This window comes from Dendropsophus ebraccatus, chromosome 1 (genome assembly GCF_027789765.1).
Source record: "Dendropsophus ebraccatus isolate aDenEbr1 chromosome 1, aDenEbr1.pat, whole genome shotgun sequence".
In the NCBI taxonomy this organism is placed as follows: Eukaryota; Metazoa; Chordata; class Amphibia; order Anura; family Hylidae; genus Dendropsophus; species Dendropsophus ebraccatus.
In genome coordinates, this window is record NC_091454.1 from 7,870,434 (window position 1) to 7,885,296 (window position 14,863).

General features: G+C 55.7%; 1 protein-coding gene and 1 long non-coding RNA gene across 2 annotated transcripts in view; one reads left to right on the plus strand and one right to left on the minus strand.

Moving 5' to 3' along the window:
• LOC138771847 (uncharacterized) overlaps positions 1 to 11,937 on the minus strand; it is a 47,235-nt gene extending 35,298 nt beyond the window's left edge. The window contains exons 1-2 of the long non-coding RNA XR_011359682.1: positions 11,785 to 11,937; positions 10,504 to 10,649 (exon numbers count right to left, since the gene is read on the minus strand). This is a non-coding gene — a long non-coding RNA (uncharacterized lncRNA). The remainder of the gene's footprint in view (positions 1 to 10,503; positions 10,650 to 11,784) is intronic.
• The window catches only part of SYT10 (synaptotagmin 10), a 37,854-nt gene that overhangs the window by 616 nt on the left and 22,375 nt on the right, over positions 1 to 14,863 (plus strand). The window contains exon 2 of the mRNA XM_069951846.1: positions 14,114 to 14,474. Coding sequence (XP_069807947.1) covers positions 14,114 to 14,474 — 361 coding nt within the window. The remainder of the gene's footprint in view (positions 1 to 14,113; positions 14,475 to 14,863) is intronic.

Sequence of the window (14,863 nt, forward strand, 5' to 3'; positions counted from 1 at the left end):
CCCGGCACCGGGCGCTTCTCTCCGCTATAACTGCACTCCGGTCCGGCTATATCCAGGGCTGCACCGGCCGCTCCATCCTACAGTCCGGCACCGGCTCCGCTGTCACTCTGCACCACCGGCTGCTCCGGCTCCGCTACATCTGTGTGTGACCCCTGCACCCCACTATTCCCTGCACTGCCCCCCTACATCTGTGTGTGACCCCTGCACCCCACTATGCCCTGCACTGCCCCCCTACATCTGTGTGTGACCCCTGCACCCCACTATCCCCTGCACTGCCCCCCTACATCTATGTGTGACCCCTGCACCCCACTATCCCCTGCACTGCCCCCCTACATCTGTGTGTGACCCCCTGCACCCCACTATCCCCTGCACTGCCCCCCTACATCTATGTGTGACCCCTGCACCCCACTATCCCCTGCACTGCCCCCCTACATCTGTGTGTGACCCCCTGCACCCCACTATCCCCTGCACTGCCCCCCTACATCTGTGTGTGACCCCCTGCACCCCACTATCCCCTGCACTGCCCCCCTACATCTGTGTGACCCCTGCACCCCACTATCCCCTGCACTGCCCCCCCTACATCTGTGTGTGACCCCTGCACCCCACTATCCCCTGCACTGCCCCCCTACATCTATCTGTGACCACTGCACCCCACTATCCCCTGCACTGCCCCCCCTACATCTATGTGTGACCCCTGCACCCCACTATCCCTGCACTGCCCCCTACATCTATGTGTGACCCCTGCACCCCACTATCCCCTGCACTGCCCCCCTACATGTTTGTGTGACCCCTGCACCCCACTATCCCCTGCACTGCCCCCCCTACATCTGTGTGTGACCCCTGCACCCCACTATCCCCTGCACTGCCCCCCACATACATGTGTGACCCCTGCACCCCACTATCCCCTGCACTGCCCCCCTACATCTATCTGTGACCCCTGCACCCCACTATCCCCTGCACTGCCCCCCTACATCTATCTGTGACCACTGCACCCCACTATCCCCTGCACTGCCCCCCTACATCTATGTGTGACCCCTGCACCCCACTATCCCCTGCACTGCCCCCCTACATCTATGTGTGACCCCTGCACCCCACTATCCCCTGCACTGCCCCCCTACATGTTTGTGTGACCCCTGCACCCCACTATCCCCTGCACTGCCCCCCCCTACATCTGTGTGTGACCCCTGCACCCCACTATGCCCTGCACTGCCCCCCACATATATGTGTGACCCCTGCACCCCACTATCCCCTGCACTGCCCCCCTACATCTATCTGTGACCCCTGCACCCCACTATCCCCTGCACTGCCCCCCTACATCTATCTGTGACCACTGCACCCCACTATCCCCTGCACTGCCCCCCCTACATCTATGTGTGACCCCTGCACCCCACTATCCCCTGCACTGCCCCCTACATCTATGTGTGACCCCTGCACCCCACTATCCCCTGCACTGCCCCCCTACATGTTTGTGTGACCCCTGCACCCCACTATCCCCTGCACTGCCCCCCTACATCTGTGTGTGACCCCTGCACCCCACTATCCCCTGCACTGCCCCCCACATATATGTGTGACCCCCACTATCCCCTGCACTGCCCCCCTACATCTATCTGTGACCCCTGCACCCCACTATCCCCTGCACTGCCCCCCCTACATCTGTGTGTGACCCCTGCACCCCACTATCCCCTGCACTGCCCCCCACATATATGTGTGACCCCCACTATCCCCTGCACTGCCCCCCTACATCTATCTGTGACCCCTGCACCCCACTATCCCCTGCACTGCCCCCCTACATCTATGTGTGACCCCTGCACCCCACTATCCCCTGCACTGCCCCCCTACATCTGTGTGACCCCTGCACCCCACTATCCACTGCACTGCCCCCCTACATCTGTGTGACCCCTGCACCCCACTATCCCCTGCACTGCCCCCCTACATCTATCTGTGACCCCTGCACCCCACTATCCCCTGCACTGCCCCCCCTACATCTGTGTGACCCCTGCACCCCACTATCCCCTGCACTGCCCCCCCCTACATCTGTGTGTGACCCCTGCACCCCACTATCCACTGCCCCCCTAAATCTATCTGTGACCCCTGCACCCACTATCCACTGCCCCCCTACATCTATCTGTGACCCCTGCACCCCACTATCCCCTGCACTGCCCCCCTACATCTGTGTGTGACCCCCCTGCACCCCACTATCCCCTGCACTGCCCCCCTACATCTGTGTGACCCCTGCACCCCACTATCCCCTGCACTGCCCCCCTACATCTGTGTGACCCCTGCACCCCACTATCCCCTGCACTGCCCCCCACATATATGTGACCCCCACTATCCCCTGCACTGCCCCCCTACATCTATGTGTGACCCCTGCACCCCACTATCCCCTGCACTGCCCCCCTACATCTATGTGTGACCCCTGCACCCCACTATCCCCTGCACTGCCCCCCCTACATCTGTGTGACCCCTGCACCCCACTATCCCCTGCACTGCCCCCCTACATCTATGTGTGACCCCTGCACCCACTATCCACTGCCCCCCTACATCTATCTGTGACCCCTGCACCCCACTATCCCCTGCACTGCCCCCCCTACATCTGTGTGACCCCTGCACCCCACTATCCCCTGCACTGCCCCCCCTACATCTGTGTGCTGCTCACCGATAAATTTTGCACCCCAATACTCACTCCACCTTGCATCCTTATCCAGCACATCCAGGGTTAAATTATTTCTCTGTTCTACAACATCCCCCCCCCCCCCCCCCCCCCCCCCCCCGCTTCTCCCCTCCCCCTATATGAGCCTGTACCCCGCTCTTCTCCATCCTTCTTGGTCCACATTCAATGAATCTAAAGACCCCCATTAACCCTTTATTACCCTCTACTGCAGCTACTGCACCCCGATATATGTATCACCTATACTGCACCCCGATATATGTATCACCTATACTGCACCCCGATATATGCATCACCTGTACTGCACCCCAGTATATGTATCAACTGTACTGCACCCAGTATATGTATCACCTGTACTGCGCCCCGATATATGTATCACCTGTACTGCGCCCCGATATATGTATCACCTGTACTGCACCCCAGTATATGTATCACCTGTACTGCACCCCAGTATATGTATCACCTGTACTGCACCCCAGTATATGTATCACCTGTACTGCGCCCCGATATATGTATCACCTGTACTGCGCCCCGATATATGTATCACCTGTACTGTACCCCGATATATGTATCACCTATACTGCACCCCGATATATGCATCACCTGTACTGCACCCCGATATATGCATCACCTGTACTGCACCCCAGTATATGTATCAACTGTACTGCACCCAGTATATGTATCACCTGTACTGCGCCCCGATATATGTATCACCTGTACTGCGCCCCGATATATGTATCACCTGTACTGCACCCCAGTATATGTATCACCTGTACTGCACCCCAGTATATGTATCACCTGTACTGCGCCCCGATATATGTATCACCTGTACTGCGCCCCGATATATGTATCACCTGTACTGTGCCCCGATATATGTATCACCTGTACTGCACCCCAGTATATATATCACCTGTACTGCACCCTAATATATGTCACCTGTACTGCACCCCACCTGCTCCCCGCTGTCCCTCAGAAGTCCCCAATATCCCCCAAAACCTCATCCCTCTTCACCTTTATCCTTCATCCCCCCAGCCTCCTCACCACTGCTCCCCAGTATCTCCCCATCCCCCAGCCTCCTCCCCACTGCTCCCCAGTATCTCCCCATCCCCCCAGCCTCCTCCCCACTGCTCCCCAGTATCCCTCCAGCCTCCTCACCACTGCTCCCCAGTATCTCCCCATCCCCCAGCCTCCTCCCCACTGCTCCCCAGTATCTCCCCATCCCCCCAGCCTCCTCCCCACTGCTCCCCAGTATCCCTCCAGCCTCCTCACCACTGCTCCCCAGTATCTCCCCATCCTCCAGCCTCCTCCCCACTGCTCCCCAGTATCTCCCCATCCCCCAGCCTCCTCACCACTGCTCCCCAGTATCCCCCCATCCCTCCAGCCTCCTCACCACTGCTCCCCAGTATCTCCCAATCCCCCAGCCTCCTCACCACTGCTCCCCAGTATCTCCCCATCCCTCCAGCCTCCTCACCACTGCTCCCCAGTATCTCCCAATCCCCCAGCCTCCTCACCACTGCTCCCCAGTATCCCCCCAGCCTCCAGCCTCCTCACCACTGCTCCCCAGTATCCCCCCAGCCTCCAGCCTCCTCACCACTGCTCCCCAGTATCCCCCCCAGCCTCCTCACCACTGCTCCCCAGTATCTCCCCATCCCTCCAGCCTCCTCACCACTGCTCCCCAGTATCTCCCAATCCCCCAGCCTCTTTACCACTGCTCCCCAGTATCCCCCAGCCTCCTCATCCCCCCAGCCTCCTCACCACTGCTCCCCAGTATCTCCCCATCCTCCAGCCTCCTCACCACTGCTCCCCAGTATCCCCCCAGCCTCCTCACCACTGCTCCCCAGTATCTCCCCATCCTCCAGCCTCCTCACCACTGCTCCCCAGTATCTCCCCATTTTCCAGCCTCCTCACCACTGCTCCCCAGTATCTCCCCATCCCCCCAGCCTCCTCCCCACTGCTCCCCAGTACCCCCCCCAGCCTCCTCACCACTGCTCCCCAGTATCTCCCCCCAGCCTCCTCACCACTGCTCCCCAGTATCCCCCCCCAGCCTCCTCACCACTGCTCCCCAGTATCTCCCCATCCTCCCAGCCTCCTCACCACTGCTCCCCAGTATCTCCCCATACCTCCAGCCTCCTCACCACTGCTCCCCAGTATCCCCCCAGCCTCCTCACCACTGCTCCCCAGTATCCCCTCGTCCCCCCAGCCTCCTCACCACTGCTCCCCAGTATCTCCCCATCCCTCCAGCCTCCTCACCACTGCTCCCCAGTATCTCCCAATCCCCCAGCCTCCTCACCACTGCTCCCCAGTATCCCCCCAGCCTCCAGCCTCCTCACCACTGCTCCCCAGTATCTCCTCATCCCCCCAGCCTCCTCACCACTGCTCCCCAGTATCTCCCCATCCTCCAGCCTCCTCACCACTGCTCCCCAGTATCTCCCAATCCCCCAGCCTCCTCACCACTGCTCCCCAGTATCTCCCCATCCTCCAGCCTCCTCACCACTGCTCCCCAGTATCCCCCAGCCTCCTCCCCACTGCTCCCCAGTATCTCCCCATCCTCCAGCCTCCTCCCCACTGCTCCCCAGTATCCCCCAGCCTCCTCACCACTGCTCCCCAGTATCTCCCCATCCTCCTCACCACTGCTCCCCAGTATCTCCCCATCCCCCAGCCTCCTCACCACTGCTCCCCAGTATCTCCCCATCCCTCCAGCCTCCTCACCACTGCTCCCCAGTATCTCCCCATCCCTCCAGCCTCCTCACCACTGCTCCCCAGTATCTCCCCATCCGCCTAGCCTCCTCACCACTGCTCCCCAGTATCTCCCCATCCCTCCAGCCTCCTCACCACTGCTCCCCAGTATCTCCCCATCCCTCCAGCCTCCTCACCACTGCTCCCCAGTATCTCCCAATCCCCCAGCCTCCTCACCACTGCTCCCCAGTATCTCCCAATCCCCCAGCCTCCTCACCACTGCTCCCCAGTATCCCCCCCAGCCTCCTCACCACTGCTCCCCAGTATCTCCCCATCCCTCCAGCCTCCTCACCACTGCTCCCCAGTATCTCCCAATCCCCCAGCCTCCTCACCACTGCTCCCCAGTATCCCCCCAGCCTCCAGCCTCCTCACCACTGCTCCCCAGTATCTCCTCATCCCCCCAGCCTCCTCACCACTGCTCCCCAGTATCTCCCCATCCTCCAGCCTCCTCACCACTGCTCCCCAGTATCTCCCAATCCCCCAGCCTCCTCACCACTGCTCCCCAGTATCCCCCCAGCCTCCTCACCACTGCTCCCCAGTATCTCCCCATCCCCCAGCCTCCTCACCACTGCTCCCCAGTATCTCCCCACCCCCCAGCCTCCTCACCACTGCTCCCCAGTATCCCCCCAGCCTCCTCACCACTGCTCCCCAGTATCCCTCCAGCCTCCTCACCACTGCTCCCCAGTATCCCTCCAGCCTCCTCACCACTGCTCCCCAGTATCTCCCCATACCTCCAGCCTCCTCACCACTGCTCCCCAGTATCTCCCCATCCTCCAGCCTCCTCACCACTGCTCCCCAGTATCCCCCCAGCCTCCTCACCACTGCTCCCCAGTATCTCCCCACCCCCCAGCCTCCTCACCACTGCTCCCCAGTATCTCCCCATTTTCCAGCCTCCTCACCACTGCTCCCCAGTATCTCCCCATCCCCCCAGCCTCCTCACCACTGCTCCCCAGTATCCCCCCAGCCTCCTCACCACTGCTCCCCAGTATCCCCCCATCCTCCAGCCTCCTCACCACTGCTCCCCAGTATCTCCCCATCCTTCCAGCCTCCTCCCCACTGCTCCCCAGTATCTCCCCATCCTTCCAGCCTCCTCACCACTGCTCCCCAGTATCCCCCCCAGCCTCCTCACCACTGCTCCCCAGTATCTCCCCATCCCCCAGCCTCCTCACCACTGCTCCCCAGTATCCCCCCAGCCTCCTCACCACTGCTTCCCAGTATCTCCCCATCCCTCCAGCCTCCTCACCACTGCTCCCTAGTATCCCCTCATCCCCCCAGCCTCCTCACCACTGCTCCCCAGTATCTCCCCACCCCCCAGCCTCCTCACCACTGCTCCCCAGTATCCCCCCAGCCTCCTCCCCACTGCTTCCCAGTATCTCCCCATCCCTCCAGCCTCCTCACCACTGCTCCCCAGTATCTCCCCATCCTTCCAGCCTCCTCACCACTGCTCCCCAGTATCTCCCCATCCTCCAGCCTCCTCACCACTGCTCCCCAGTATCTCCCCATCCTCCAGCCTCCTCACCACTGCTCCCCAGTATCTCCCCATCCCTCCAGCCTCCTCACCACTGCTCCCCAGTATCTCCCCATCCTCCAGCCTCCTCACCACTGCTCCCCAGTATCCCCCCAGCCTCCTCACCACTGCTCCCCAGTATCTCCCCACCCTCCAGCCTCCTCACCACTGCTCCCCAGTATCCCCCCAGCCTCCTCACCACTGCTCCCCAGTATCTCCCCACCCTCCAGCCTCCTCACCACTGCTCCCCAGTATCCCCCAGCCACTTCCCCACTGCTCCCCAGTATCTCCCCATCCCTCCAGCCTCCTCACCACTGCTCCCCAGTATCTCCCCACCCTCCAGCCTCCTCACCACTGCTCCCCAGTATCCCCCAGCCACTTCCCCACTGCTCCCCAGTATCTCCCCATCCCTCCAGCCTCCTCACCACTGCTCCCCAGTATCTCCCCATCCCTCCAGCCTCCTCACCACTGCTCCCCAGTATCCCCCCAGCCTCCTCACCACTGCTCCCCAGTATCTCCCCATCCCCCAGCCTCCTCACCACTGCTCCCCAGTATCTCCCCATCCTCCAGCCTCCTCACCACTGCTCCCCAGTATCTCCCCATCCTCCAGCCTCCTCACCACTGCTCCCCAGTATCCCCTCATCCCTCCAGCCTCCTCACCACTGCTCCCCAGTATCTCCCTATCCCTCCAGCCTCCTCACCACTGCTCCCCAGTATCCCCCCAGCCTCCTCACCACTGCTCCCCAGTATCTCCCCATCCTCCAGCCTCCTCACCACTGCCCCCCAGTATCTCCCCATCCTCCAGCCTCCTCACCACTGCTCCCTAGTATCCCCTCATCCCCCCAGCCTCCTCACCACTGCTCCCCAGTATCCCCCCAGCCTCCTCACCACTGCTCCCTAGTATCCCCTCATCCCCCCAGCCTCCTCACCACTGCTCCCCAGTATCCCCCCCCAGCCTCCTCACCACTGCTCCCCAGTATCTCCCCATCCTCCAGCCTCCTCACCACTGCTCCCCAGTATCTCCCCATCCCCCCCCAGCCTCCTCACCACTGCTCCCCAGTATCCCCCCCAGCCTCCTCACCACTGCTCCCCAGTATCCCCCCATCCCCCAGCCTCCTCACCACTGCTCCCCAGTATCCCCCCAGCCTCCAGCCTCCTCACCACTGCTCCCCAGTATCCCCCCAGCCTCCAGCCTCCTCACCACTGCTCCCCAGTATCCCCCCAGCCTCCTCACCACTGCCCCCCAGTATCTCCCCATCCCTCCAGCCTCCTCACCACTGCCCCCCAGTATCTCCCCCCAGCCTCCTCACCACTGCCCCCCAGTATCTCCCCATCCTCCAGCCTCCTCACCACTGCTCCCCAGTATCCCCCCAGCCTCCTCACCACTGCCCCCCAGTATCTCCCCATCCTCCAGCCTCCTCACCACTGCTCCCCAGTATCTCCCCATCCCCCAGCCTCCTCACCACTGCTCCCCAGTATCCCCCCAGCCTCCTCACCACTGCTTCCCAGTATCTCCCCATCCCTCCAGCCTCCTCACCACTGCTCCCTAGTATCCCCTCATCCCCCCAGCCTCCTCACCACTGCTCCCCAGTATCTCCCCACCCCCCAGCCTCCTCACCACTGCTCCCCAGTATCCCCCCAGCCTCCTCCCCACTGCTTCCCAGTATCTCCCCATCCCTCCAGCCTCCTCACCACTGCTCCCCAGTATCTCCCCATCCTTCCAGCCTCCTCACCACTGCTCCCCAGTATCTCCCCATCCTCCAGCCTCCTCACCACTGCTCCCCAGTATCTCCCCATCCTCCAGCCTCCTCACCACTGCTCCCCAGTATCTCCCCATCCCTCCAGCCTCCTCACCACTGCTCCCCAGTATCTCCCCATCCTCCAGCCTCCTCACCACTGCTCCCCAGTATCCCCCCAGCCTCCTCACCACTGCTCCCCAGTATCTCCCCACCCTCCAGCCTCCTCACCACTGCTCCCCAGTATCCCCCCAGCCTCCTCACCACTGCTCCCCAGTATCTCCCCACCCTCCAGCCTCCTCACCACTGCTCCCCAGTATCCCCCAGCCACTTCCCCACTGCTCCCCAGTATCTCCCCATCCCTCCAGCCTCCTCACCACTGCTCCCCAGTATCTCCCCACCCTCCAGCCTCCTCACCACTGCTCCCCAGTATCCCCCAGCCACTTCCCCACTGCTCCCCAGTATCTCCCCATCCCTCCAGCCTCCTCACCACTGCTCCCCAGTATCTCCCCATCCCTCCAGCCTCCTCACCACTGCTCCCCAGTATCCCCCCAGCCTCCTCACCACTGCTCCCCAGTATCTCCCCATCCCCCAGCCTCCTCACCACTGCTCCCCAGTATCTCCCCATCCTCCAGCCTCCTCACCACTGCTCCCCAGTATCTCCCCATCCTCCAGCCTCCTCACCACTGCTCCCCAGTATCCCCTCATCCCTCCAGCCTCCTCACCACTGCTCCCCAGTATCTCCCTATCCCTCCAGCCTCCTCACCACTGCTCCCCAGTATCCCCCCAGCCTCCTCACCACTGCTCCCCAGTATCCCCCCAGCCTCCTCACCACTGCTCCCCAGTATCCCCTCATCCCCCCAGCCTCCTCACCACTGCTCCCCAGTATCCCCCCCCAGCCTCCTCACCACTGCTCCCCAGTATCTCCCCATCCTCCAGCCTCCTCACCACTGCTCCCCAGTATCTCCCCATCCCCCCCAGCCTCCTCACCACTGCTCCCCAGTATCCCCCCCAGCCTCCTCACCACTGCTCCCCAGTATCCCCCCATCCCCCAGCCTCCTCACCACTGCTCCCCAGTATCCCCCCAGCCTCCAGCCTCCTCACCACTGCTCCCCAGTATCCCCCCAGCCTCCAGCCTCCTCACCACTGCTCCCCAGTATCCCCCCAGCCTCCTCACCACTGCCCCCCAGTATCTCCCCATCCCTCCAGCCTCCTCACCACTGCCCCCCAGTATCTCCCCCCAGCCTCCTCACCACTGCCCCCCAGTATCTCCCCATCCTCCAGCCTCCTCACCACTGCCCCCCAGTATCTCCCCATCCCTCCAGCCTCCTCACCACTGCCCCCCAGTATCTCCCCATCCCTCATCCCTGATCTGTAATAAAATGCAGTTTCCGACCTGTTGCTTTTCAGCTGTAGCAAAACCACATCTCAAGCAATGTCTAGCACCTCTGGTTGTTAGGAGATGTTGGGAGTTGTAGTTTGGCATCACGTAGAGGTCTAGGGGCACAGACCATACAGTGCTGAGATTAGGGATGTATCACGGCTGTATCTCCGCGTAATGTAGCAGTGTCATAGAACATTTATGAATGTAGCAGAGGGAAGTATGAATGGAGCGGGGGCAGGGAACAGAGAGAATTCTGGGAATTGTTAGAATCTGTTCATTTTTTGCACTAATGAGGACAAACAAGACAGAGGCAGCCGAGTGTGAACTGTATTCAGTGTGCACAACTCCTATGTCCCTGCACGCTGCAACTGGTCAGGGCATGCTGGGAGTTGTAGTTATACCACAGCTGGGGAGCCACAGATATTGATACCTTAAAGGGACATTACATAATGATTGGGGTGGATGTTTTTACCTTTCCAGATCAAATGGAGAATTTTGCCTATAGAAGCTGTAAATTATAGTTGTGGCGCTGAGATTCTCACCCGTAGCGGGCGGCTTTGTGGCAGTGACACCGCGGATCAATGGCCACTTGATATATCGGATGGCTCCTCGCTGCTCCTGTCAGGACACAACATACATGATTTATGCGCGAAATATGTTCCCGGCTGCTATAGTAACAGGATCTGTGATTGTGGCGACGCTCAATGTCAGAAGCCGATGTTCTGTCGCCTGAGAGAGCTGAAGTAACTTAAAGGGGTTCCTTAAAGGGGAGCCTCACCTCTGGGGGGTAAACGCAAAGGATCAGATTCACTGACAGCAAGTAGAAAAAGGGGCAAAGATATGAGGTTGTATAGCGTTATAGGAGTCAATATGGAATCTTCTGTTCAGGTGTCAGGGAAAGCTGGGTGGCGGACCTAATTGATATAGACTTCTACTGTTCAGGAGTCGGGGAAAGCTGGGTGGCAGACCTAAATGATATAGACTTCTACTGTTCAGGAGTCAGGGAAAGCTGGGTGACAGTCCTTATGATGAATGTATTACTGCCGTTACCTAATGGAATTACCACCCATATGTCCCAGGTTACTGAATGGTAATTGTGCGACATAATAAACAGTGATAAACAGGAGACAGGAAAAGATGGGTGGTGGACCTTATTGATAGACAATTCCTTTTCAGGAGTCAGGGAAAGCTGGGTGGCAGACCTAAATGATATAGACTTCTACTATTCAGGAGTCAGGGAAAGCTGGGTGACAGTCCTTATGATGAATGTAGTGGTTGTCACCCAGCTTTCCCAGACATTACTTGGTTTTGGGTTTGCTGGGTGACATTATGACTGCCGTTACCTTATGGAATTACCACCCATCTGTCCCAGGTTACTGAATGGTAATTGTGCGACATAATAAATAGTGATGAACAGGAGACAGGGAAAGATGGGTGACAACCCAATATGCCATGAACATATTGTTTTTTTTTTCCAGGAATAAACATTCTATTCAGACATTCTTCAGTTTTGGGAAAGCTGGGTGATAATATGGCCTGCCAGTGTCCCTTGGGATTACCAACCATGTGTCTTAGGTTACTAAACGGCCATTGTGACTTACTAGAAACGGTGGTAAAATGCTGTACAATAAGGCAGGTTTAGTTGTCAGGAGCCTGGGAAAGCTGAGTGACAACCGTTGCCATGGCCATATCAGTTGTCACTCAGCTTTCCCAGTAGTTGTATAGAGATAGGCTTCCCCCTACATCTAAGTACCTGGTTTCAATGGACCTCAATACCGGTTGCTATGACAACGGTAGAGACCTTCCTGCCGTATCCAGCGGCCATGTTGGTGTCATATAGGGTTAATGTATAGAGTCTATGGGAATCTCTGACCCCATCACCCCAGCATTAGAGCTCATCCCGTGGCTGCTGCCATGGCAACGGTTACATGGCTGCCCATAGAGTGTCATTGAGCTGCATAGAACTGTGATTTACATGGGACTGCAGCACCATATTTATTGCTAGACGAGATGATCAACGCCACCATGAATGACAGAAAAGGGAGAAATAAAAAGAAAAACAATGTGACAGAGGCCTAACTGTATACCAGCCTTCTCTTTCAAAACTACAATTCCCATCATGCTTAGACAGCCATAGCTTTAGCTTTGGCTGTCCAGGCATGATGGGAATTGTAGTTTTGCAATAGATAGAGGGCCGAAAGCTCCCCCACCCCTGCCTTATGACTGCTGCTCTCTGATTGGCTCTGGTAGCATTCTATCTAAGCGTGGGTGGGGCTTTCCCCACCCCTGCTTAAACAAGCTTCATCTGGAAGTGATATTTTCTCCACAGGGAGTCGGAGCCACACTTTATAAATGGCTTATAATCTCCATGTCGCCACATACTTTACCTTATACTCCTATCTCTCCTCCTGTATCGGCGGCTGCTGAGCTGTAATTTGATGCATTTTTCTAAATCCTCCAGAACGTAATAAAATGTCTAATTAGATCTTCAGATGACAGCGGGAAAAGGTCAGAGAAATAAAACGCGGAGAAGACGGCAAATAATTGGGGGAAAGATGTCTAATGGCTTCAATTAAAAGTAGTGATGTATATCATCATATAGGCCAATACAGACCTGGAAGTACTACCTGTTCCTGTCTACAGGGGGCAGTATTATCATATAATCTTATATATACCAACAGTATTATAGTAGTCTTATTCCTGTATATAGGGCCAGTATTATAGTAGTCTTATTCCTGTATATAGGGGCAGTATTATTGTAGTTATATCCCTGTATATAGGGGCAGTATTATAGTAGTTATATCCCTGTATATAGGAGCAGTATTATAGTAGTTATATTCCTGTATATAGGGGGCAGTATTATAGTAGTTATATCCCTGTATATAGGAGCAGTATTATAGTAGTTATATTCCTGCATATAGGAGCAGTATTATAGTAGTTATATCCCTGTATATAGGGGGGCAGTATTATAGTAGTTATATTCCTGTGTATAGGAGCAGTATTATAGTAGTTATATTCCTGTATATAGGGGCAGTATTATAGTAGTTATATTTCTGTATATAGGGGGCAGTATTATAGTAGTTATATTCTTGTATATAGGAGCAGTATTATAGTAGTTATATTCTTGTATATAGGAGCAGTATTATAGTAGTTATATTCCTGTATATAGGAGCAGTATTATAGTAGTTATATTCCTGTATATAGGAGCAGTATTATAGTAGTTATATTCCTGTATATAGGGGCAGTATTTATAGTAGTTATATTCCTGTATATAGGAGCAGTATTATAGTAGTTATATTCCTGTATATAGGAGCAGTATTTATAGTAGTTATATTCCTGTATATAGGAGCAGTATTATAGTAGTTATATTCCTGTATATAGGGGGCAGTATTATAGTAGTTATATTAGTAGTTATATTCCTGTATATAGGAGCAGTATTATAGTAGTTATATTCCTGTATATAGGAGCAGTATTATAGTAGTTATATTCCTGTATATAGGAGCAGTATTATAGTAGTTATATTCCTGTATATAAGAGCAGTATTATAGTAGTTATATTCCTGTATATAAGAGCAGTATTATAGTAGTTATATTCCTGTATATAAGAGCAGTATTATAGTAGTTATATTCCTGTATATAGGAGCAGTATTATAGTAGTTATATTCCTGTATATAGGGGCAGTATTATAGTAGTTATATTCCTGTATATAGGGGCGGTATTTATAGTAGTTATATTCTTGTATATTATAGCACAGCATTTCCTCCTCTATACTGTCCTGTTCTTAGATACAGTATGATAGAAGAAATGAGAGATCCGCTTTATTTCCCTTGGACAGATAAGTAGAAGCTGATGTGATGAGTATGAGATGTTGTGTGTACAGTCGATCATCTCATGATTCCGCCCTGTCTGGTCCTTTATTGGTTCTTCATTCAGTTTGATAACCATGGCTTCATCCTTCTAATGACAGCGCCACCTTTCTGCATGGGTTGTGCACGGTATTTCATCTGTAGTCATGGTTTTCTTATCTTTGTTGTTCATCTGGGTTGGGGATTTACCTGGTTTCTTCTATCTTCCTATCTGCAGACATATCGGTCAGTCTCCTCGCGGTGGTGGTCAGTTTCTGCGGTTTGGCATTGCTGGTGGTCTCGCTCTTTGTCTTCTGGAAACTTTGTTGGCCATGCTGGAGGAGTAAGCCTGTCACGTCCGTGACCAATGGCGTCCCCCCCTGTATCCCCAGCGCCCCCCCTGAGGTGACAGAGAGCAACGAGAAAAAGGAACAGATCAAACAGAACGGGAAACACTCAGTGAAGATGCAGGAGGGCGCCATGAAGATCAGTCACACGTCCCCCGACATCCCGGCCGAGGTGCAGAACGCCCTGAAGGAACATCTGATGAAGCACGCCCGGATACAGCGCCAGATCACCGAGCCCACCTCATCCTCTCGGTAAGACTGTGAATTACCAAGCCCTGTGTATATAGTAACACTTCTTGTCTTGACCTGACCTCTGTTTTGGCAGTTCAGTATTGTCATAGGGACACTGTAAAAATCACAATCACCATCCATGTCAATGCCTGCATCCTTATCAAAAGCTAAATAATGTGTTGACCTTATTGCAGATGGTTATTGGGAAACGTGCAGTGTCCCTATGACAACACTTCTTTCTATGATGGCAGCCCGTTGATGTTTAAGTACAAAATAACTACATTATAATAACTGCTGATTCCTGTGTGGTCATGCATGTGGATATGGGTTTGCATCCCTTCAGTGTTCCAATGACAGTACTTCCTGTCTTCTAATCTGACAGTTCAGTGTTGTCATGGGAATCATGAACC